The 26,579-nt window shown below is 41.5% G+C and overlaps 1 protein-coding gene across 2 annotated transcripts in view; it reads right to left on the bottom strand.

Annotated features, from left to right (window-relative positions):
- The window catches only part of WWC3 (WWC family member 3), a 1,641,181-nt gene that overhangs the window by 153,966 nt on the left and 1,460,636 nt on the right, over positions 1-26,579 (bottom strand). For both annotated transcript variants that reach the window (XM_044072574.1, XM_044072573.1), the window contains exon 18: positions 22,267-22,426. In XM_044072574.1, the coding sequence (XP_043928509.1) occupies positions 22,267-22,426 (160 nt within the window). The remainder of the gene's footprint in view (positions 1-22,266; positions 22,427-26,579) is intronic.

The following is a 26,579-nucleotide window of genomic DNA, read 5'->3' as shown; positions in this document are numbered from 1 at the left end:
TTTTACTTATGCAGACTTCAGCTACTGCCTCTTGACTGGTTCCTAACTGCAGGTACACAACTGGGTAGCCTTATCATAGTGTTTACATTCAGAGTAGCTCCATGGCTCCATTTATAATTAGAAGCCAGGCAGACTACAGCAGGTCCTCAATGAAATTGGGGAAGCTGAATGTAGACTGTCAGAAGTCACACGCACAGATTTCTTTTTAATCAGTGGTTGTCAAGTGGAACTGTCAGGGTGAGTGACAGAGATATAAACAGCTGTTGAAGCTACTGTGGTAATTTGCTGTCGAGGTTCACTCTACAGTAACTTCAGTTGTTTAAACAGGCTGCACAGACTTTCTTGGTAAAGCTTCATTAATGTCCTCAGTGTAGGGAGAAAACAGTTGGCGTTGTCTTTTTTTTGTTTTGCATAAAAATAAAGTCTGTACTTAACACTTAAGCATGAGATACATTTCTCTGGATATGTGATTCTGTTTTGAAGACACATACCTGTTGAAAAGCTGTTCATTGTTGTGTTTGCTTTCAAGATAATAATTTTTGGCATTAGAGTGTTTTCCTTTTTTTCCAACCATGCATAAACAATGCTTCTTCTGTACTGGCTTAGGACAGTAGAACACAAGGAGCAGTGTTATATTTTTGTGATGTTAATGCAGATGTTCTAGTTTTGCTCCTGATGATACTGCTTCAGATTCAACTATGGCTTCTGCCAGTGAAGGGACAGTGGGCTATATGGCCACTGATTCAGAGAATAATCTATAAAATTTGAACTTTGATAAACAAATGCACAAAAATAACTAGTTACTAAGTGGCCTAGACATAGGAATATAAGTATTAAATTTATCTTGGAATGCATCCAAGTTGAAGAACAAGCATCCTTGCGTTGTTAATGAATATTCAAGAAAATGGTCTACAGCTAAGTTAAAAAAAGGTAAAAGAGACCTTTTTTCCAATTTAAAGGACATTCTGTTTTTTAGGGAAACTAATGGAGACCATAAATGCCTTTGGTACAACACAAAAGTAAAGAAAAGTACAGCAATTAAACAAGAACCAAAATAATTATGTTGTTGGACATGTGTTTAATTGGAACAATATTACTGTGATCAATAAAAGAGCATAGGAGCAGAGGATCAAAACCGATTTTTGGGAAAAAACAGTTGCAGTAGCATTTCACCAGATAGTAGTGTATATTCTTCATCAGATACTGAGGGTGTTATCAGGTACAACTATTCTGACAGTGCAACCATTGCAAAAAAATGTGCTGTTTACAAAAGATTTAAGTACATAAGGTCAGGTAGAGCACAAACACAAGCACTCCAGACACAGACAATTGGTGGAGGTAATGCCATTAATCTGTCTTCTAGATCTTTTACACCTGCAGAACTCAGTGTTCTCTCTAGAGGTTTGGTTTTCATCCCTACTAATTTCATAGATGATACCTCTCTGCATATAGTCCAAATTCCAACTAGATGTGAAAAAAATCTAAAAGGGAATCAATCCTTGACTGGGTCCTAACTAACAACCCCACATTGTACCCTCACACAGGCAGTCTCCCGCACACCTTAAGTGACCACAACATAATATACTTTATACGTAGTAGAACAAGCATATGCAAAACCACTAACTATATATCCACTAGAAACACAAAAAAATTCTCTCCTGAGGTCCTCAACACTTTACTCTGTAACTGTGACTGGACCCCCCTAAAAACCCTCCCACTTGACCAAGCTGTAGCATATTTCAACAAAACATTTCTACAACACCTAGACACTGTCGCTCCATTGCACAAAATCAAGGTTAGAATCTCTACAAACCCCTGGCTCAGTAAATAAACCAAACAAATCCTCAAGTCCAGAGACACTGCCTGGCTTTACTATTAAAAAAAAAAAAAAAGAAGAAACACAAAGTCTAACTAAGTACCAAGAACTGCGCAACCATGCAAAAAATGCATTAGGCTGGACAAAAAAATCCTACTACACAACATTACAAATTAAATGCCAACACAACCCCGAAAAATTTTGGAAAAATGTAAACCAGATACTAAAATCCACCCGTAAGGCTACCTCCAAACCAACCACCCCAGACACTAAAGTTCCCATCGAAACACAATTCATCTCCCACTTTGTGAACTCAATTCTATCCTTAGTATCACAGGACAGTTCCTTCCTCACGATTTCCCCCAACACAAATAACACTGATACAAGCTTTACCTCAAAACAGTTTCCACCACTTCAATCAAAAGCATGCTCTCCAAACTAAAAACCTCATCAACAGCAGCCGACCTACTCCCCAGCTTTTTCTTCAAACTCACAGCAGATGCTATTGCTATCCCAGTCTCCACTCTCATAAACAGATCAGTTGTTGAAAACTATGTGCCCAAACTCTGGAAAATATCCTATGTTACACCCATACATAAAGGTGGGACCTTCTCTGAACTTAATAACTACAGACCCATTGCTTTACTCTCACCCTGGCCAAAATCCTAGAAAAATGCATCCATACCCAGATGCTAAACTATCTCCTAGACAGCGACATCCTGTCACCTACTCAGCATGGTTTCAGACCTGCCCATAGTACCACTACAGCCCTCCTCCGCTTCACAGACACAGTAAACTGTCTCAAAAATAAAGGCCTACAGGTGTCAACTCTTTTTTTGGATATGTCTAAAGCATTTGACACAGTCTCACACCAAATCCTGCTAAACAAACTAAACCAATATCACCTATCAAATTCCACTCTTACCTGGTTCCAAAGCTACTTAACTGACAGGTTCCAAGTTGTGAAATGGGACAATTCTCTCTCTCCTCAGCTGCCCATAACTATAGGAGTCCCACAGGGTTCTATTTTAGGACCACTACTATTCACAGTCTTCACAAATGTCCTCCATAACTCCACACAGCATGCATCTATCATTCAGTATGCAGATGTCACTACCTTAATCTGTGCTGCACAAAACATTCCCACCCTCCTGCAAACAACTCAACTAGCATTCTCTGATGTTGAAAACTACCTTACCAAAGCCCAACTTATCCTCAATCCAAAGAAAACTCAGCTTATGATTATAACCAGTTCTAACAAAAACACTGATAACAGTCAGTTCACTATCTACTCTACAAATGCTACTCCAATCGCTCCAGTGGCACAGGCTAAGCTATTGGGAATAACCATAGACTCCCACCTAAAATTTGATAGTCATCTCAACTTAACTATTAAAAAAGTACATGCCAAACTGGGATCACTCTACCGTATCAAACCATTTCTTACCAACAACACAAGATCAGCCATTGCTCGCTCCCAACTTCTATCCACCCTACTCTATGCATCTCCCATAATGACTAATCTCAACAAAAAGTACAGTTTTGTACCTACCATAAATGTAGATGTTCAAGTGTTCACCCTGCTGCAGTCATCACACTTGGGTTATCCTGCCATCAGGAGGTCCCGCAGTCGACCTGAATTCCAAAGTCTTGGTCCGGCGTCGGTTGCCGTCGCTTCTTCCCTGACGTCAGTGTGTCAGGGGTATAGAAGAGGCATCCAACGCCATTTTCTTCAGTTTTTCTTGCCCCAGATGTCAGGTGCCCCCAACAGGTAGGCAATATATATATATATATATATATATATATATATATATATATATATATATATATAGCTAGATAAAAATAAAACAATACCTTTAGGCACAAGCAAATACACCACAGAGGTTGTATAGGATAGAGTGGTATAGATAAGTTCAGCTAGTACAGAGGGGATGGAGGGAGGGTAACCTGGACTGCAGCAGGGTGAACACTCGAACATCTACATTTATGGTAGGTACAAAACTGTACTATGTTCATTGTGTTACCCTGCTGCAGTCATCACACTTGGGTTGAATCCCAAAGCTAAGGATGGGAGGTGGAGTTAAACAGGGTTAGAAGAAGCTAGTAGGCCCTGCAAAACTGCAGTGGCAAAACCAGCTCTAGTCTTAGAATATAGAGATAAGTGATAGTGTTTGGTGAAGGTGTGCATGGTACTCCAAGTTGCAGCTTCCAGAATATCCTTGGTTGGCACTCCCCTGAGAAAGGCTGCTGAGGTAGCTGTAGCCCTGGTGGAGTGGGACCTAATGTTATCAGGTATCGGTTTCCTATGATCCGTGTAGCAGAAACGTATGCAATGCCCTATCCATTTAGAAATGGTCTGTTTTGAGATAGCTTTTCCTTGTGATCCTGTAGCATAGGCTACAAAGAGCTGGTCAGTTTTTCTGAAAGCCTTAGTTTTATCCAAGTAGTAATGTAATTGCCTGTGAATGTCCAAAGAGTGCAGGAGTCTTTCTCCTTTGTTCTGGGGATTTGGGAAAAAGGTGGGCAAATGAATGGTTTGGTTATGGGCCACACTAGATACCACCTTTGGCATAAAGGAAGGGTTAGTTCGTAGAGAGACTCTGTCTTGATGAAAAATGAGGAAAGGCTCCACTGCCATTAGTGCCTATAGCTCTGAGACTCTTCTAGCTGAGGTTATTGCTAGTAGCAGGGCAGTTTTCCATGAAAGAAATTTTAAATCAGCTGAAAAAGCTAGTTCAAAGGGTGGCAGTGTAAGCTTTTCCAGAACAAAGTTGAGATCCCAAGTAGGTGTTGGTGCTCTCCTTGGCGGTCTTATGTTCTTAGCCCCTTTGAGGTACTGTCTTAGGAGTGGATGTGAGAATAAAGGAGGATCCGTGTCGTAATGAGCTGAAATTGCTGAGGCGTGGATCTTAATAGAGGAAAAGGAAAGTCCTTTGTGCAACATCTCAGTTAAATATTGTAGAATCTGAGGAATGTTTGGATCCAGTGGATTTTGGCCTTTAGCCTGGTTCCAGGTGCAAAATATTTTCCATTTGTCTGAACAGGTTTTCCTGGTGCTGGGCCTCCTGGCCTCCAGAATGGCATCCATAACAGCTTTGGATAGAGGTGTTGGCTGGTTGTTTAGGTAATTTGCCATGCAGCCAGGTTTAAAGTCTTCAGCTGGCTGTATAGAATCTGATTGTCTCGCTGGGTGAGCAGGTGAGGAATCTGTGGTAAAATCCATGGTGGGCCGTGGGCCATGTTCCTTAGAACTGGATACCAATGCTGGCATGGCCAGTCTGGTGCAATGATCTAATCTAACTTTCAACAATACCTTTGCTAGAAGAGGCAGTGGAGGAAAGGCATACACTGTTAATGGTTTCCAACTGAATGAGAGGGCGTCCACTCTCCAATCTTGTGGATGGAATGTCCTTGTGCAAAATTTTTGAAGTTGGTAGTTTTGGGGGCTTGCAAACAGATGTATGTCTGGGTGTCCCCATTTTTGAGCTATCATTGCAAATACTTGTGGATCTAGTTTCCACTCATGTGGATCCATGATGTTTCTGCTTAGGTCGTCTGCCAATGTGTTTTTCTTTCCTGGCAGGAATTGTGCTTGTAATTGAACCTGGTAAGACAGTGCAGTGTTCCACAAGGTCATTGCTTGCCTGCATAGAGGGTAGGAATGTGTGCCCCCTTGCTTGTTTATGTACCACATTACTGTGGTATTGTCCATCTTTATTATTAGTTGTCCTGGGTGTAAGAGGTCCTTGAAAGCTGTTAGGGCTTTCTGTATTGCTAGCATTTCTTTTTGATTGATATGCAGATGCCTCTGATCTGTAGTCCATTTGCCCTGAATGCACTGTCCTGCCATGTGTGCTCCCCAGGCATAGTCCGATGCATCTGTTGTCATAGTTTGCCTGGCTGTGGGTAAAGTGAAAGGCTGACCCTTGTTGAGGTGACATGCCTGTGCCCACCATAGAAACTCCTGTTGAAGGCAGGGAATGAGTGGTATCATTGTTTCCAAGCTGTGGCTGTGCTGAGTCCATACGCTTTTCAGGTACCATTGTAATTTCCTCATATGCAGTTTTGCAAATGGTATTAGTAGTATGCAAGATGCCATGAATCCCAAGGCCTGCAGAATTTTTCTTGCAGGGAGTTGGGTCTTTGTTGCCATTATTTTGAAATATTGAGTCAGCTGTTGTTGCTTGCCTGGCGTGAGATAAGCCATCTGGGCCGATGTATTCAAGCTGGCACCCAGGAATATTATGTTTTGTGAGGGCACTAGTTTTGATTTCTTTTCATTTACTGTGTACCCTAGGCAACTTAGAAGGTGTTTGACAAATGCCAGATGCTTTAAAAGAATGTCCTTGTTTTCTGCTTGAATAAAGCAGTTGTCCAGGTATGGGTATATTTGAATTCCTCTTTGTCTGCAGAATGGAATTACAGGTGCCAAGCATTTTGTGAAGACCCTGGGCGCAGTAGATAAGCCAAACAGCAGTGCAGAGAATTGATAATGCGTTGAACCTGCAATGAAGTGGCGGTATCTTCTGCAATTTTGTCTGATAGGGACATGCAGGTATGCCTCCTTGAGGTCCAACGTTACTAGCCAAGCATTCTTGCCCAGCATGAGAAGAAGCTGCTGTAGTGTTAGCATCTTGAATTTTGGTACTTGCAGATAGGTGTTCAGAATTGAAAGATCCAGAATGGGTCTCCATGCTTTGTCCTTTATTGTGACTAGAAAGAGTCTTGAGTAAAATTCTTGTCCTTGCTCCTGTGTAGGTACCTGTTGAATGGCTCTCATGTCCATGAGAGCTGTAATTTGTTGTTGTGCCTCTGCCCATTGATTTGGTGGGAGGTTTGGCATTCCTCTTATCCTTGGTAAGGTATGAAAGTGGAATCTGTATCCTTGAGAGACAATGTTTAGGACTCATCTGTCTTTTGTGATGATGTGCCAGTTGTCTGCAAAAAATGCTAATTTTCCTCCCAAGGGAGCTGCCAGGAGAGATTTGCTTGGTAGTTTGAGGACTGAGTCATTGTGTTTGTCTTCTGCTAGCTTGGGGCCTGTCTTCTCCTCCTTTCTGGGTAGCAGTACCCCATTGGCGAGGTTTGTAAGGGCCTCGTGACTGACCTCTGCCATTTGGGCATCTGTATTTGCCCCTCTGTGATCTGTCAGAAGCTGGAAAGGACCAGTTTTTTGTTGGCCAATTTCTGCTGAAACGAGGGGGTTGTACCTGCAAAAAATCCTTGACCGTCTGCATAGACTTTGCCTTATCCTCCATTTTCTTTAAAACCCCTTCTGCTTTGACACCAAATAATACATCCTGCTGTAAAAGTGCATCCAATAATTTTGCTTTAACATGATCAGGAAGAGTTTGTTCTTTTAACCAAGCATGTCTACGTATGACAGAACCAGTAACAGCTGCTCTACAGGAAGCTTCCAATGAATCAAATCCGCATTGTAAAGTATGTTTGCCCACCTGTTCAGCTGCATGCAACAAATCCTGCATTTCCTTGAATTCAGACTGTTCAGTATGTGTGCTCATTTTTGTTTTAATTGAGACATTAGGAATTGCTGATATTTCAGCATGTGAAACTGACAATTTAATGCTCTCATAGCCAGAGCTGCTGAGGTGTATATTTTCTTTCCCCAACTATCTAGGGCTCTGGAATCCCTTTCAGAGGGCACAGGATTTTTAGCCATAGAAGCTTTAGCTCACTTATGACCCTGGGAAATTGTTTCTGGGTCAGCCACAGGGCTTTTATAAAGGAATTTGTGTGAGTCAGGTACTCTGTAGTATCTGTCTGGTTTGGCTGGAGCAGGAGGTAGAGAGTCTGGATTTAGACTAGACTCCAAGTAAACATCATCCACAATATCTAAAACTGGAGGGATAGCAAGAGGTCTGTGCTGGGATAGTAAAAGGAACTCTCGGAGCCTTTTCTTAGAATCAGAGTAGTCCTGGCCTTCCCAGTGGAAATGTTCCCTCATGGTATGCAAAGTTTCCCTGAAGGAGTAGTCTTCAGGGGGAGATGCTGAGGGAATAGAGTCTTCAGCATCAGAGTCTTCATAAGGTGGAAAAGTGTAATCCTGTTCCTCAGAAGAATCTGAGGAAATTGAAACCTGGTCAGAGGAAGCATAATCCTCCTCTTGTCTTGGTCTTTTATCAGGAGGGGGATGGGAACCCCTGATTAGGGTAATCAAATCTTCAGCCATCTTAAGCATCTGTTTCTTAGGCATGGGGCCTTGAACTGTAGACTGATGTACAGTCTTCTTTGGTTTTAAAGGAGTCTTAAGCTTAGAATAAGATTTAATGGTGATTGTAGTCGGTCTGAAGACACCTTCTGCAACCGAAGGTGCTTCCACTGCACCGGGGTCTACTTCTGCTCTGGTGTCGGAAGGGCCTAATGAAGATGGCTGCGTCGGCCTAGTAGACTTCGCTTGAGAATCCGCAGCTGTCTGGGGTTCCAGTTCTGCGGTAGTCAGGGGCTGTGTAGGTGCCTCACTGAAAACCGGAGAACCGGCGACAGGCCCAGCAGAGGCCTCGGAGTCTGGCTTGTTCCTTGGCTGCCTGTCCTTATCCTTGCATTTTTTATGCATGCCGGTCGTCAGCTGCTCCGACAGCATGATATAATTAAATTTCCCACCAAAGTAACGTTGTGTGAAGTCAAAATGGCGTTTGATAGTTTGTTTATTAAACCTAGCACAAAACCGACAACCTGTGACGTCGTGGTCTGGGCCTAGGCAAGGAATACAATAGGAATGGAAGTCCTTATGAGGTATTTGCTTCCCACAAGAAATGCAATTGTTAACTTTTTCTGACATCGGACTGAGGCAAGAAAAGGTTCCCCAACGGGGTACTTAGCTTTATTGAAGACTTCGGACTGAAATTCGAATTGAAAATCTCTTGCGAACTGCTTCTGCTTCGGGCACCGCGAGGCAAGAAAGACTGAAGAAAATGGCGTCGGATGCCTCTTATATACCCCTGACGCACTGACGTCAGGGAAAAAGCAACGGCAACTGACGCCAGACCAAGACTTTGGAATTCAGGCCGACTGCGGGACCGCCTGACGGCAGGATAACCCAAGTGTGATGACTGCAGCAGGGTAACACGATGAACATCTGAACTAAGCAAAATGGAAGCCTGCTATAACAGAATTGCCTGCTTTGCTGCAAATTGCTCATATAGAACTCAACACTGTACTGCTTTGAGACAGCTCCACTGGCTTGAACTGCCCAAACTCCTAACCTACAATCAGCTCTGCCTCTGTCACTCTATCTATTACCTCCCCAATAAGTGGCCTGCCCTCAAAAACCTAGTACAACATCACTCAGCCAAAAGGCCTCTTAGATCATCAAGCAAACTACTACTAGAAGTCACCAACAGCTACAATAGCTTTGGAGATGCGCTATATAGTAGTTCAGTGGCTAAAAAATGGAACTCTGTCCCCACTAGCATTCAAAACACATCATCCAAAGCCTCCTTTAAAGACCTCATCAGGCAACATCTCAAGCAAAGTTGGCAGTGCCATTATTGCGCCACAGGCTAGTGAAAGCGGATAAGGTATACATACTAAATCTAGAGTATTTGATAATAGTTTTCAATCTTACTCACAAACACTGGCTAATCTACAATGTATGTACTGTACCTGTGTACTATGTATGTATTCTACCTGTGTTCCAAATTTCAGCTGTACACCACAAATCTATTAATTACCTTTATTTTTAAATTAATATTTTTTTGTTTGTTCTTTCCACTGTAACTGTTGATGTGCCACATACCACTTTAAAAACATGTTTATTGTAATTTGTGTGTATACTGATCATGTCTAAATAAGTAAATGTATCTGTAGTTTTTCTTTGTGGAGCTTTTCTCCCCGGGCCTCTGCTGAAAAAGGGCCTTTTCGGCTCAGTCAGACACCTCCGGTTAACAAATGTAAAAAAAATAAAATAAATAAAATAAATATAGACATTAGGAAGGCTTATTATAATGTCAACTTGACAGCCATGTACAATACCACTGAGCAGCTGATCTTGGACACCACTATGACATCAGACAGATTTGATTTGTTCCAAATTATTTAACAGCAGTGAGGACAGTGCTTGAAGGAGGTGGAAGATCACAAGCAAATGTTGCACAATGTAACCTAGTTTAATTTATCTAAATCAGACAGGTAAGTATTATGGTGCTTACAAAGAGACATTCAGTCCTAATAAATAAATAAATGATTACTTGCAAATATTAACAAACATGGGAAAGATGCTTCTTTTTATGTATGTGCTTTAAGGATGATATGTATCAACATCAGAAACAACATTTCTAGTTGGTAAGGACAGTACAGCAGATTGGCCTTAACATTTACTTCATGGGGACAAACCAACCTTACCCTGTATGTATACATTCTCCAAGATCCATACATTCCTTTCACACCCAACAATTAGACTATTTCAGTTACAGTCCCTCTACTAGCCTAACTGCAGACTTTCGGATTACTTTGTGTCCCCTGACTCCTGTAGTGAAGGCCAACATTTGTTTATTTGCAATTTGTTAATCGGGTAAGCACACTGGTCAAATGACCATTTTAAGGCACAACCAAGATGAGAATTCAGAAATGAGTTGAATGCAATGATACCAAATTATATTAAACATTGCAAAAGGTATATATGAATGGGAGTAAGGAGTTCAACCTTAAAGATAGAACTGATTTTTTTTAACATCTTTATTAAATTATATTTTATACGATGACAGAAGTTCACATACATTAATAGAAAACAAACCACTGTAATTTTTTTCATGCAGTGTGCATATTTGTTTAACTTTTAACAATTATCATTCATGCCAACACTGCATATATTGCTCAATACCTCACTCCTTCTGCAGTTTTGAAAATCTTTAAATGTGTCCAAACAGACAAGCCATGGCTATTAGTTTGGATGTTAAAGCTCTTTACACTTCCCTTTCTCAAGAAATGGGTATTTATTTACTTTTATTTATTGATTTAGATTTGTTTACTGTGGTAGTATAATAAGCTTAATGGACCATTTGTAGGCACAGCCTGGAAGAATAGGATCATATAAGAAATGAACACATTTACTGATACAAGGATGTCTTAAAAAACAATATATTGCATATATATATATATATATATATATATATATATATATATATATATATATATATATATATATATAAAATATCTCCCCATACATTTACGCATAATTTACAGAAGCAATATGCTACATTCAGTTCAAGAAGCAGTTTACGATGTCAAAACATGGATGCAAAAATGGAATTATGCTTAGCAGAGCTTTATGGATAAGCTGTAGCCATAACAACTGATAGTTATGGGTAAGGGGATATAGAATTTAAGCTATACAACACTGTATACAATACTGTTTTTGACAGACGTACTTAAACAGGTATTACATAACATATTTGTAGCCCACAATTAAGTATATAAATAAGGGGGACCTCTGTGAGGGCAAATGCAGCCTCCAATTATACCAACTAGGTAATGGTTTTCTGGAAAGGAGACTTTACACATAATGGAATACAGAACTTTTCAGTCCTACCCTGACTTTTGGAGTTGCTACCTAGATTATACAATTTTGATTTGGAAAATGGTGTAGATACAATGAATGATTCCACAGTTGACTTAGAATTCTGCCTTAACAGCAATTTGAAAGAACTGATGTTTTTAAATGAGTTTATTAAGGTGTCATCTCATTGTTTCTTGGTCATGAAGTTATTCAGGAAACCAGCTCTTAATAATACTGCATTACAGGCTTACAGTTGTCACACACTTCCCATATAAAGGAACATTTGTGTCACAATTTATGCAAGTAGATTTATTTTTAACAACACTCTTTGGAGGTTAACATGGCACAAAGATTCATAGGTCATTGCTAGGAATGAGGTTTAGAAGAAAATGCGGTTCTTAGTCCAGTTTCCCATTTGCTCTAGGGTATTTTCTAGTTAAGTGACTTGCTCAGGTTAAAACAGTAGGGAAACATTAGGGAAACAGAGGTTGAGGAAATCAATGCCTAAGAAACAGGAAATAAGTCACTGACATCTCATAGCCTTAAAGATTTACACTAACTGCTTGACATGCCTGGATTTTCCAGGTTAGCCCAAGCTTGAAAGGAAACTTGAACTGAAGCAACATTTCTACATTAGGCACTTTTTTCCTCCACTTCTCCTCCCAATCCCCCAGTATTATGTGTGTCATATACATTGTGTTTCTGCATTTTGGCACATTATTTGCAGCGCATATCTTTTTTCTTAGCAATATTTCTGTTTTTTCAAGACAGAATGCACAATTTTAAAATGAATGCAGAGTTTAAAATTATAATTTGGTTTATATGACCAAAGTTCAGAGTTCTGCAATTTTGTCACTTTATGTAACATGAAATATAAAATATTTACTTAACTGAGTTTGTTAACCTGGTGAATGAATGGATCCAAAGACCCTTTTCAGCCTTGATGTTTGCCAAAGGCAATGACATTACATAAAATAGCACAGGTGTAGGAAAAACACTAATCTCTATAGATTTAAGATATGGTAATACTACACTCAATAAAGTACATATAAGTAACAATTTGTGCTGCAGGAAAGACCTGTAAGGAGGCAAATGAATGTGGGAGCCTGAAATGCAATTGGTTTTGGGAAATTATGGTGATTATTTGTCAATATGCCAAGAACATTCTGGGAGTTTTTGCAGCTGGGGGTTAAGTTGTTCCCAATAGTTGTCAATAGTTCTTAAAGTATTGGGAAGGAAGATTCTCATAGCCAAAGTAATTTTAGAAAAAATCATTTTTGATTACTATAAACTGAAAAGGGGTCTAATAATTTATAAGGCATAATAGCTCAAAAGAAAGTGGGTGAGTGTATTCATAGTTAACTTGAAGAGTGTAGTAGTATGATTCCTTTAGAAACTTAAAGGTAAGCAAATTTCGAAAAAACTGAGCTTTCTGAGCAGACAGTTGGATGTATAATGGATATACAGTGACATTCACTCCTTTGATGTATGAACCTTACTTTTTTTCTGTTGTAAGGACTTTTAGTGCAATGGCACATCTGATGTCCTCGGTGTGATGATTAGAAAATGCAAAAGTTGTTTTAATTGATTTAACAATTTACATGATTGCTGTTCAGTATAAGCATGAAAGAAGGGTCTTTGCACAAAATGATGCCTAAATATCTTTGTTGTGTAACAATAGGAAGATGGGAGCTTTGAGTGGTTTTAATGAGTAGTGGGGTGGCCTAAAGTAGTTTCTTGGCAGCACTAAGTAGCATGATTTTGGATTTTGTGGTATTCATTCTAGCTGTTTATCAATAAGCCAATTGCAAAGTAATTCCAAGCATACCTCTCAACATCTTAGAACAAGAAATCTGGACAAAGGCACAAATAATAGGGGGAAAAGGCCCACAAATAGGGTCACTTTTTAAATATTATTCTTACAAACCTAGAAAGTTGATAGAATAACAGGTTTTGCATTAGCATGAATTTTCTGAAGGCTATGACTTCTGAAACTCAAATGTGTTCCATTATTTTCTGACTTCAGTCCTCAATGATTTGCCAGTGATTTACCAGAAAATAACAATCTTATGAGAAACAGACTAAAAACATGAGGCAAAAATCTGGACATTCAGCAAAATCTGAACAGGTGAGAGGTATGATTCCAAGTCACTTTGAAGTGATTTCTGTAAAGAGTACATTTATTTCTTTGAAGTTGTCAGAATTATCTAATTGGCATAAAGTGGTAGATTTGAGTGAGGAAGATCAGATGGAAGGTTGTTAATGAACAGAGAAAAGAGGAGTAGACCAAGGATTGATCTTTGTGGGACACCTTTGGAAGGGTAAAACAACCAGAGTTCTTTATGCTGGATGAAACTACAAACGTCCTCTTGGTGAAGTAGTTCTTAAATCATGAGCAAATGGATGCAAGATATAAACTGCACTACTAGTAAGTCTTGTTTTATATTATCAATGTCTTTTCTAGGTCGAATAAAATCACACATGTAATTAGGTAATGTCTACATTATGAAAGCTTTGTGTTCCTGCCAACAGAATGAATATTTTAAATAAGTATTTAGGAATGTAGTTATATGTGCAATGGTTTATATCATAACTTGTTACAACACTCCATATATTTATTTGTATGTTTCATGGGCTTTTTATACAGTGAAATATACATTACATGTCTGTACGATAACATATTTTCCAATACGCCTGCATGAAATATAAGTATTAGATTTATTTTGAAAGATAAAGCTGTATGATTGATATAGAGAATGAAATAATCATGCAAATTAGCTTCAGTGATAAAAATAGACCTCTAAAGTTATTTAAAAAGGCTGTGCTATTTTCTTTGTAAAGCTTGATAATGCTTCTTTGAAAGCTGAAACAAGCTGCTGCTACATTCCTTGCTTATTTGTACTTCGTACATAAAATATGTATTTTCTTTGAACTATCTCTTTGGTGCATCTGACCCAGGCTGTAGTAGAAAAGTACTCTCAAAACCAATGAATTTACCCAATTATTAAATATGAAGTGCAAGTTGCATTTGATAACCAGGTGGATGGGTTAGTCAACTGATCTTTTTCAGCCACAACCTGGCCCAAACGCATACTAGAAGAACAAAAAATAAACAACATTTATACAAATTAAGACAAAAGAGAATTAAACAAAACAGTGGCATAGGTACAATTATTAGCCTAAAAAACTGAAGTGAATATAGGATGACTTGTACCCTAAAAAAAGTAATAGTGTTACACCAAAGATGTGGAAATACAACTCCTATGGCCAATTTGTCACTATGAATTTTGTATGCAGCCATGAGAAACTATATACAAAAAGATGCCCATATTCTTAAGTTGGCAAAAAATGTACAGAATTAAGAATTTTAGAAAGCAAGGCCTAAATTGACATGGAGCTAAGGAGGCATGTTGAAGTAGTGACAATCAATGACTTTAAAGAAGTGTGCTTACAGGTTATTTTTAAAAGACATTAACTGGGATTCATATAGGACTATCACAAGCGATAAGCCTTAACATGAGGGGCAAACCACTCATGGATGCCCATTCTGATTCACAGACAGGCAAACCCCCAGTGATTTTATATGGTTGGTAGAATCACCATCTTAGGCCAGCGCCACAGCAGTGCTACATGTTAATGAAGCATTGTGAGGGAGCAGCTAATGTTAATTAGCCATGTGCTCTCCCCTGGAAATGACTGTGGGAAGGGATTTATGCAGCATTGCCAAAGTATTCTGTCCCCCCTATTACTTCCAATGGAAAAGACTGGGTTTCAGGTGTCAAGAAGTTCAGTGAAGAAGCAGTGGTGGGTGATGTGAGAGTGTGAGAATATCCATGGGAGAGAGACAGAAACAGAGTATGTGTGTGTGTGTGTGTGTGTGTGTGTGTGTGTGTGTGTGTGTGTGTGTGTGCGCATGTGTTTAGGATTATGAATGGTGTCTGATGACTGTGTGTATGGGGGTGTTTGTCTGCCTAAATATCTTACTGGATGGTCACAGTGTGGGGGTTAGTTGGTGGAATGGTAGTACAGATGTCTGTGCATGCGTGTGTGTGGTGTAGGGGTGAATAGCAGAGTATGTCTGAGAGTGCAATTGAGTGAGGGGGCTGTCATGAGCACAGTGTGTGTGTTTATATGAATGTCTGCATGTGTGTAGATGAGTGAATGGGGAGATGTCTATGTCAACACGATGCATGGGCCACCAACGGTAATTACTGCCAAAAGGTGCTGTTTAGTATTGCCAGTGATAACACCTGATTCAGAGACATGTAAATAAGCTGATAAGAGCGTAAGTGATTCTTTCTGACTCCCAGCCATTATGATGGGATTTTCTGTTAAAACAGAAAGAGTTACAAATATCTACCAAGCTTAAAGAAGTGGAAGTAAAGCAGACTCTGATACAGTTAAAAACATTTCAGTACATATGGTTATGCTCCTACAGAGAATGTAGTCTAAAGCACCTCTTCTAGTTAAGTCAGACACAGATAACAGAATTAGGAAGCAGCAATAAGTAAGCTTCAAAAATCCTATTTCCCATCCACTCATCAAGATTTTTCTTGAAGAGTGCTAATGAAGAACTTTGCTTGACATAGATAGGTAGCTTGTTCCAGACTATAGGAAGTCTCTGGGACAGGAATCTATCCCTCCAGCGTGTCCTGTTTATTGTAGTGACAAGGTTTAGGTCCCTAGAGCACAACCCATTACAACAACTGCAGTCCTGACACCACTACCCCTGTGATTTTGTCACAACTATAGGCTGGTACAACTGCACTGTTGGCAGTTCTGCCCCATGCACTCATGTGCTCATGACAGCTTCCTCACTCAATTGCACTCTCAAACATACTCTCATATTTGTCATGGGGAACCATAATATCTTTTGCTGATGGAAAAAGAATGAACATAACATCTACCATTAAAACAATTACATGTGCTACAAGGAAGAAAGCAAACATTAAAACAACAGACATATTCACAAAAACGATCTTGTACATGCAAAATATTGCAGCACGTCTGCTCCAACTGAGCATCTGGTAACCCAAAATTGTGAGGCTTTCTAAGCCGCACCACATAATGTGTACAGTATTACAAGCTGCAGTCTTGAATACAAACCAAAGATATAGTTTGAGGCCAGCTTATAGGTTCATAGTTTCATGGGTGTTTACTAGGCTAATGACCACAAGGGCCTTTTTAAGCCTAGCCATGCATTCCAAATCTCTGACACCCTTGATAAGTGTAAGCATGGGCCTGGGAGATGAGCCATTTATAGGTTACCTGTTCGCATTAGAGACATAGATGCCAAACCAGAGATGAATTTACTGTTTCCCATCCAATTGTCCAAGTTGTACTTGAATTGTGTTAGGGAGGAACTCTGCTTCACATGGATTGGGAGCCTGTTCCATTGTTGGGGTGGTCTCTGGGATGCATACCTATCTTTCTAGCAGGTCCTATTTATATCACAGGCAAGGTTAAGTCTTTAGAACAGGTAATTCTGCTACTTTTTGTTTTGTGAATATGCAGGATGCCCATCAGAGTGGGGTCTGACAATGCTCTGTATGCCAGGCATAGATCTCCCCTCAAAAGCCTGTAGGAGACAGAATACAGGGATAGGGCCTTGAGGTGGTCTGTAAAGGACATATTACTTACGCCCTGTATTCTTTTAATGAGGAATCTCTATGGACATTCCAGTTGTTGGATATGCCTGGTTAGGTACATACCAAAGGGTGCATTGTACTCAATGATAGGTCTGATGAATGCCGAATACAGTGGAACAATGACTTCCTTGGACTTGGATGCCATACCTTTGTTTATAAGTTGCACAACACAGAATGATTTTCTCACCACTGTAGACACATGATGATCAAAGGCTACTATCTATGTGCATCATTAAGTCCCTGACTACTGGGTCAACTCTAAGGGGTGTGTTGTCAATATGATAGTTAGCAGGGATGTATGACTTCCCAAAGGATACTACTATGCATTTCTTGTCATTTAGTTTTAGTCCATGGCTCTGACACCAGCTATTTATCTTTGTCAGCCCCTCCTGGAGAACATATGTGTCAGTGAGAGATTTAATGACAGCTCCTAATTTGCAATCATCTGCAAATTTAGTCAGCCAGAGACCACTGACATTGGCCTTGACTTCTGAGAAGTAAATGCCAAAAAGGAGCAGTCCAAGGACTTATTCCTGAGGGACTCCATATGTGACTGGCCTCTTAAAAGTGGACTCCCCAATTCTAACTTTCTGGATCCTGTCTGTGAGCCAGTTGGCTATCCACTGGGTAATACGGGTTTGTACCTAACCTCTTGAGTTTGTCAATAATGCTCGAGTGGGGTACTGTCTCAAATGCCTTGGCCTGGTCAAGGTAGGCAGTGTGAATGAGTATGCCCTCATCTATTGCTTTGGTGACCTTCTCAAAGAAGTCCACCAGGCTGAGTAGGCATGATCTGTCCTTGACTAAACCAAACTAGGTCGGGTCCAGTGACTGGAGGTTTACTATATCTCTATTGATCATCTTCATGATAATTCTTTCCATGGCTTTACATATAAGACTAGTACGACTAAGGGGTCTGTAGTTTCCAGGGTCTGTAGATGAACCACCTTTCTGCAGAAGGATGACTGTTGCCTCCCTCCATTCATGAGCATGAACCCTCTTTGGAGGCTACAGTTATATAGCAAGTCCAGAGGCCAATTTAGGTCATGTTTCATGCTATTTAGAAGGTATCTTGAGATACTGCCTGGGCCCATTGATGCAGTGTTCTTGTTCTTAGAGAGAGCATTAAGGACCTCTTCCCTAGGAATAGTAGGGGAGTTACAGTTGATAATATTTCCTGAGGGAAGGTTGAGGGGGAGAGAAGAGTAAAGTTGCAGCTGAATTTATCAGCCAGGAGGTTTGCTAATTCTTCTGGCTCAGTATAGGTGGCTCCATTTACAATGAGTTCTGCACGCAAGTGTGTATTGCCTTTGAGGTAGCAGACATAGCTAAAGAATGCTTTGTGGTTGTCCTTGACCTGGGAGGCCAAACCTACCTCAAATATGGCTTTGTTAGACTTTATTTGTCCTCTGAGTTGTTTGTTTAGTTTGATGAGAGTATTTTTATCCTTCTGAGTGCTGCACCTCCTAATTCTTGGATGTTTTTCTTCCTCCTATTATAAATCCGACTGATTTTGTGATTCCACCAGGGTGGCTTGTTTTTTGAGTTAGTTCTGTACTTCTTCCAGGTGGGTACAGCTGCCTCTATACAGCTATTAACATGCTTGTACAGGATTTCTGAGAACAGTTCTGCACAGGCAGAAGTGCTCTCAGGGTTTATAGGGGGCTTGAAATTTTGCCAGGTTCTCACTTAACAGCAGGAGGCTAGCCTTTGAATATTTTCTGAATATTCCTGGTTGAGCTGGGGGGTCCAGGTTTTATTTTTACTTCAAAGGAGACCATTTTGTAGTCTGACCTTACCAGGGAAGGCATTATAGTATAGGGTGTGTAGCACTCTCCCATATTAGTGAGGACCAGATCCAGTATGGTTGCACCCCTGGCTGCTGTATTGACTATCTGGTCCAGGGAGTTTGTGTTTACAAAATCCAGGAATCTCTGTGCATGTACGTTTGATGTTGTATAGGATTCCCAGTTAATAGTGGGGTAATTAAAGTCACCCATGAATATGGTATTGGGTTAGATGGCTAGTGTTTCTAATAAGTTTAAATACATGGTATGGGTTTCCTGGGTCATAGAGGGGGGACCTATAACTTGCAAGGAAATGGTATTGGATTTTACCTATGCTGATTTGAACATAGAGCAGCTCAAGTGCATTGTCCTGTTTGATCAGCCTTGAAGTTTATTTACTATTGATGTAAACAGACACACCTCCACCTTTAGTCCCTGCCTTTGAAGTAGCCTGGTCTAAATGTGTGGAAGGCATTATAACCGTGCACTGCCGTTGTCCTCTCTGCAGCTTTAAACTATTGTCTCAGTGACCGCACAGACATCAGCATTCTCTAGGGTAAAGAGAGCTTCCAGGGAGTGGAGTTTTTTGTTTAGGCTTCTAGCATTGAGCAGTAATACCTTTAGATTTTCTTGGTTTTGATTTGCTATGCCGGAAGTACTTTCAGTTTGGCATTGCCTAAAAAAGGTACTACGGGGGAAGACAATGTTTTAGCTAATATTTGAAAGCCTAGAGGAGAGAGGTGCAAACCATCCCTGGCAAAGCAGATGGTCAGCTTTTATCTTAAGTACTGATATTTCAAAGCTGAATTTCCTTCATGCAGATTCTGTCTGAAGCAAAGATCTGATTTTATATGTCATATCTCAGGGTGGCAAAAAGCAAGGGAGTTGATAACCATATAAACTAGAAGTAGGTCTAGTACAAATTCCTGTAGTATACTGACAGACAAGGTGGCTGGAAGGGGTGATACTAACCTTATAGGTTCAAAGGTACTTACCAGGCAAGTAGCCCGTATATTTTAAGTATAAATAATACAAAGATGAGCAGAACATTTATATGGTGCCCCTATCCATTAGGGTTAAGGACGCAAAACCATGGGTGAATTTGCTGTTACCCAACCATTCGTCCCAATTATGTTTGAATATTGTAAGGAAAGTACAGAGATAACATGCAAACTATAAACAGCCATGAAATGGAAGTCAAAATGGAAATCTGGACTCTGAAGCTGTGAGGCAGAGATCTTACTACAGATCTATCATGCTCCCCACTACATCAAAATAAAGTATATAAAACAGTGAACAGATGCAAGAATGTCCCCACAGCACATTAGCAGGTGTGTGAACTGGTTTAGTGTGGCTTCACAGATACCCTTAGAGATATCAGGTTGGTGCATAGGGGCACCTTGAATTATGGTACACCAAAATGGTTCCTCTACCTATTATGCATAAAGCTCCAATATACTTTTGGAAGAAATGACAGCAACCAAGATTATGATCTTCCCTATAAAGTGAATCTCATAAAAGCTGGACGTGATCTTTCTTATAAACCAACCTCACATGAACTGAGACATTCAATATTTGGGACCATCCTTCCAAGACAAAGTTAATGTCTGCAGATGCACCCAGGTTCTAGATCATACATTCTGGCATAAGACACAACTCAAGAAAGTCATAATGTTCATATTTTCCATTAAGACACTTCTAAATGGGAGACAAATTAACTTTAAAATTAGTCCTTGATCCTAGCCCAAGATATGAAGAGAGAAAGAGCATGCAAGCTATGATAAAGCTGACTTGAGGCTAAACTTCTGGAGCACAGGCAGGGTAGTCATCTAAACTTAGTTTGACCAGGCTTCACAACTGTACCTCTGACAGTATGTCCATCCAAAAGTGGAAACTGGACAGACGTGGTAAGAAGCATGTGAAATGTTTACTTTACCTTTACGTTAGTCGATACTGTGGAAAAAAACGGAAAAGGCACTCGAGAAATAATTGTAAGATCACAGAGATCCATCATCACAGAAAAAAGAAGTGCAGTCTTTGTTATCATTACAATGGGAACAAAAAGACCACAGACTTGGTTGTAACATGGATTCAGAAATAAGGCCTGAAGCCTTGCTGTGTTCAGATTCAGGTCAGTCATGTGGCTACCCTCTCAAAAAGGCAGTTTTGCATGGAAATGAGAAAGAACAGTCCCTACAGCAACTTTCTAAATAATAAGAAGTAGATTTCCTTATCCAGAGCAAAATCAAGAGGATCATCTTCAGATACCATGACTGAAAAATAAAAAGTATGGTGCTCTACAAGATTCTGAGGGAGACACCATCATTTAGACTAGACATCTTCCAACACCACCATTAACATTAGCTTTTCTTCCTTCCTTGATTGTGGCACTAATGGAGACATGGTTGGCACTGAAACAGCTACAACATTGTAGACACCAAAGCTAACATGGATTGCCTGCTCCCATCTTAACAATCACCCTTTAAGGGTGACCATAACATAGATCTAATTATGCAGTATTCAAAATAATCAGCCAGCTCAAGTGGCACAGTGGGACAAAGTCCTGATTATGGTCCAGATAACATGAGTTGGATTAGTGCCTTGGGTGTCAGACAGAACTGGCAGGGAAGGATGTATGTGGCAGAACGCTGCCTGTTCACCCATCTGGGGGAGAGGAAGGCAGCTATTACTCAGTTGGGTGACACCTAATGGAAGCACTGGGTGTGGCATGCGTGGTGCATGACCCTTTAGAGTATGTGGTTCCAAGGTGCACATGCACGGAAACAAGGAAAGCATGCAGATGCACACTTGCTGTGGCCAGTAGTGTGCAATGGAGCTCAAAGAACTAATAAGAAGGAGAGAGGTACTTCACCAGGGACTGGCAGGCCATTTCATAGGACCAGCATGCTGGCCTGCTCCCTAACATCTAACTCTCCCCACCGGGGAACAGACGAACCAACAGGGCTACCTGGGTAGAACTAAATGGACTGAAGAACATTTGCCTAGCCTGGAGATGCCTGGTTCTCATCCTAAAAGACTGAATAAGTCAACTGAATGCAGGTAGGGGATGCATCAGGCTAGATCCACAGAAAAAATAAAAAGCTCCATCTTTAAAAGGGGATCCAGATCTGTAGCAGACATTCTGGACTTAATTTTCTCAGATTACTGATGGCTTTATTGGTATAGCATACCAACAAAAGGAAAAAGAACTAGGTGAGACAATGAAACTAAAGATATTTGCACCAGTTATGATGGTTTCAAAAAGAAGACATATGCTAGGATTGCATTATTGGCTGGGTGCCAGGAACAGGGAGGTAAATTACAGAGTAAGAGAAAATTAAGCAAACATACATAAAAAAATTCTTGTATAAAAAGTCAACTTTCTTTGCATCTCTGTGAAATCACACAAATCAAACTGTTTACGTTGCCAGAAAAAGCAGGCATTATGCTTTGCTATACTGTTACACAGTTTGTTCATTTGAAATAGGTTACTTATTTTACCTTGAGAGGTGGTGCTTGAAGTTTCCTTGTAGTATACTGCTCAGTCTGTCCTCCAGGAACATGCCCCTGCACAGCATCTCCAAAGAAGTTCTCTTGGTAGGGGGGACTTAGCTGAGTGCTATTGCTACATCCACTGTCAACTGATTCTGCCTGCCAGCTCCTAAAAATTAAATAAAACAAATAAAAATGTTGGTTAAGTATCAGTTGATATAACCAGAAAACACAACAAAAAAAAACTGGAACAATGTACCATCGAAACTTTAATAAAAGAAAAAAGCAAAGCATTCAGGTTCAATAACCCTTCATCGGTGCAGGATAAAACAATCAGTAAAAATGTGTTTAAATACATCATCCTATTAAGCACAGCCAATAAGAATAAATAACCAATTAACAAGCCATTCTTAACCATTATTTTAAAATGTCTCACTAATCACTTATATTGTAGTAAAATTCATTATATTAAACATACAACAATATATACATATATAATCAGATATAAACACACATAATATTATATTCTAAATAACTTATTTTAAACTTACCTGTCTTTAAGTGTGAACATCTGATTAATTCCAGGAAAAACATCTGTCTGCAACTGTAAAATCCACTCATATACTTTTAATTCAAGTTTATTATTTAAATTGCCTCCTCTTATATTCTTGTTAGTAATGGTTAAAACTCTAAAGGTAAATTAGAAGTTATGTACTTACCATAACGTTCCATTTGAGTAGGTGGATTCATTTGTCTGCAACCTGTGGGTATGGATCCGATATCGGATCCGAACCGGCATGATTTATCCAGCTATGGATCCAAGCTCCTAGCTCCTCCCCTCACCCATAATGCCCTGCTCTCCCTACATGACCTCAGATCGAGTTTGCCCTGCACCAACTACCCTAACTAAAGGGTAACACACTCTATGCAGGAACTGACAAGGCCAGGGGGATAGGAGGGCGGGATGGTTGCAGACAAATGAATCCAACTACTCAGATGGAACGTTATGGTAAGTACATAACTTCTAAATCTGAAGAAGGAGATTCATTTGTCAGCAACCTGTGGGACAGAGTCCCCAGCTACCTGAATCTTGGGCGGCCATCATGGAAGGATATTCCGGAGCACCGCGGAGCCAAAGGATGCTCTACGTCTAGACATGACGTCCAGCTTGTAATGAGTAATAAAGGTATGAGATGAAGCCCAAGTGGCTGCTGAACAAATGTCATCCAGAGGAACCCTCGACTTAAAGGCCGCTGAAGTAGAGACAGACCGGGTCGAATGAGCATGGACTCCCTCCGGTGCGGGCCTCCCAGAAGCTTGGTACGCCAACAGAATACACTGAGAAATCCAGCGTGACAAAGAAACTTTGGAAATTGGTTTACCCAGATTGAATTTGGCAAAAGAAATGAACAACTGGTCTGATTGCCTATGACCAGCTGTCCTATGAAGGTAAAAACGAAGCTGCCTGTGAACATCCAAGGAATGCAGCTTGTATTCGCCTTTGTTTTGGTACTTAGGAAAGAAAACAGGGAGGTTGATGGACTGATTAATGTTAGCTTCCGAAGCTACTTTAGGAAGAAAGGAGGGATTGATCCTGAGGCACACCCGGTCCGGATGAAAGATCAAATAAGGCGGTTTCATGGACAGGGCCTGAAGTTCAGAAACTCTCTTAGCCGAAGTAATGGCTACCAAAAAAACAGTCTTAAGGGACAAGAATTTAAGATCGACTGTGGCCACAGGTTCGAAGGGGAGAGCGGTTAAGGCCTGAAGTACCAAGGAAAGATCCCACGGGGGAACCGTTTCTTTGATAGGGGGTCTGAGCAAAAAGGTGCCTTTTAGGAATGTTTTGTATAACTTAGCTGACATAAGAGACCCTGAATCATGACCAACATGGTAATGAGATATGGCCGCCAGCTGAACTTTGACCGTGGAACTACTGGTGCCATCATTAAAAAGCGTAGTAAGGAAATATAGAACCAAAGGAAGGGGAACCGTAAAAGGATCTAGGCCTTGCCGCTCTGCCCAAATGGAGAAACGCTTCCATTTACTGCGGTAAATTTTTCTGGTAGAGGGCTTGTGGGCCGCTACCAGAATGGCCTTAACTGGGTACGAGATACCGGGAGTCCTGATTAGGAGTGGAACTGGAGCAGCTAAGCAGTCAACTTCAGGTTGTCCAGGTTCGGAGTTGGTAGGTTCGATGGGTGTGATATCAGATCCGGGATGGAATCTAGAATCCAAGGTGGATTCACTGAATGAGACCTTAGGTAAGGGAACCAGATCTGTCGAGGCCAGAACGAGGCAATGAGGATCATTCTGCACCCCAACCGAGAGGCTTTCTGAAGTACTTGAAGCATCAGAGGTAGAGGAGGGTATGCGTAAAGAAGACCGGGAGGCCAAACATGCACCAGAGCGTCTCTTGGAGAATCCCCTGGAGGGGGGATTAGAGCGAAAAAACTGTCGCACTTGGCGTTTGAGGGAGAAGCAAAGAGATTGCAACAGGGGGTCCCCCACTGTGCGAAGATACGTTTCGTTACTTGAGAATTGAGAGACCACTCGTACGGTGAGAGAATGGTGTGAGTGAGCTTGTCCGCTAGGATGTTGGTCCGACCCGGAATATGCGTTGCGATGAGAAAGCGGTTGGTGGAGATCGCCCATTCCCACACTCTCATGGCTTCTCGACATAAAGGGTAAGACCTGGTTCCCCCTGTTTGTTGATGTACCAGACCACCGACATGTTGTCTGATTGAAGCGCAATTGTTCCCGGGGGAAAGAGGGTTTGAAGTGCTTGCAACGCCAAAAGCACCGCCCTCATTTCCAGAACATTGATATGCAGGGAGGTCTCTGCATCGCTCCACGTGCCTTGGACCGTCCAGCCCGCAAAATGCCCCCCCCCACCCGAGGCGGGAAGCGTCCGTGGTCACTGTGGCGAGAGGGGGAGATGCACAAAAGGGGCGGCCCCTGTGGAGGTCCGGGGAATGGAGCCACCACAATAGAGACCGCTTGCAAGCCTTGCTGATTGCAATGGGATGATACAGGGGGAGGGAGAGAAATGACCATTGCACCTGAAGTGTCCATTGAAGTACCCGCATGTTCAAGCGGGCGAGCGGAAGAAGAGTAATCGCTGCCGCCATAGACCATAGCACCCTCAGGATCAATTTCACAGGTGTAGAGCTGGAGTGAAGGATGGCCCGCACCTGGAGTCATAGATTCCGAACTCTGTCGGTTGTGAGAAAGGCTCTTAAATTTCTTGTGTCTAACCTGGCTCCTATGAATTCTATTATTTGAGTAGGGACCAGGTTGGACTTTTCTATGTTTACCGTGATGCCTAGCCAGGGAGCTAGACGAAGAAAGGAATCTCTTGCCAAAGAGAGTAGATGCCTTGTTGGGGCGGTGAGAAGCCAGTCGTCTAGGTACGGAAAGACCTGCACCCCCTGGAGCCTCAGGTGGGCGCAACCACTGCTAATACTTTGGTGAACACCCTGGGGCTGTGGTGAGACCAAAGGGAAGGACCCTGAACTGGTAGTGACTGGCTCCCAGCCGGAAGCGAAGAAACCTCCTGGATCGTCTGTCCATCAGAATGTGGTAGTACGCATCCTTGAGGTCTATAGAGCACATCCAGTGATTCTCCCCTAGAAGGGGGAGGATGGATTGCAAAGTGACCATCCGGAACTTCTCTTTGGGAACTGCCAGGTTCAACAGGGACAGGTCCAGAATGGGTCTTAGGTCCCCCGTCTTTTGGCACTAAAAAGAACCTGGAGTAGAACCCTGATCCGATCTGGTCTGGGGGGACGGGCTGGATGGCTCTTTTTCTCAGCAGATGGCCAATTTCTGCTGAAGTGGCCTCCCTCTGATCGGGTGGAACATCGGGGAGGGTTTTTAACTTTGGGACATGAAGAAAGGGGATCTTGTAACCTCTGGATATAATCTGGAGTACCCAGTGGTCCGATGTAATGGACTCCCATGCCGCTAGGTGCTCCGAAAAACGTCCCCCAACTGCCTCCAGATTGGAGCAGTCGGGCAACCCCTCAGGGTTGCTGCGTGGGCCATTCAGAGAAAGGTTCCCTGGACCCAAAGTTCCTGGGAGCCCCTCTGCCCCTAGGGAGGCATTCTCCCTGTCCTCCTCTGCCGCGGAAGGACTGGTTGTCCGGAGCGGGTTGGGAGTGCTGCGACTTCCGGAACCACATCTTCTTCTGGCCCTTTTGGTTCCTAGAGTAAGACCTCTGGGGCACAGAGAAGCGGACTCCGACGGCAGACAGCGTCTTCCCATCCTTCTCGCACTGAACCAAGGTGTCGCGAACCGTCTTGCCAAAAAGGGCAGAACC

The sequence above is a fragment of the Protopterus annectens genome, chromosome 5.part0 (genome assembly GCF_019279795.1).
Source record: "Protopterus annectens isolate FY-2018-M chromosome 5.part0, PAN1.0, whole genome shotgun sequence".
Lineage (NCBI taxonomy): Eukaryota > Metazoa > Chordata > Ceratodontiformes > Protopteridae > Protopterus > Protopterus annectens.
The sequence above is the reverse complement of the archived record's forward strand: the minus strand, read 5'-3'. Positions and strand labels throughout refer to the sequence as shown.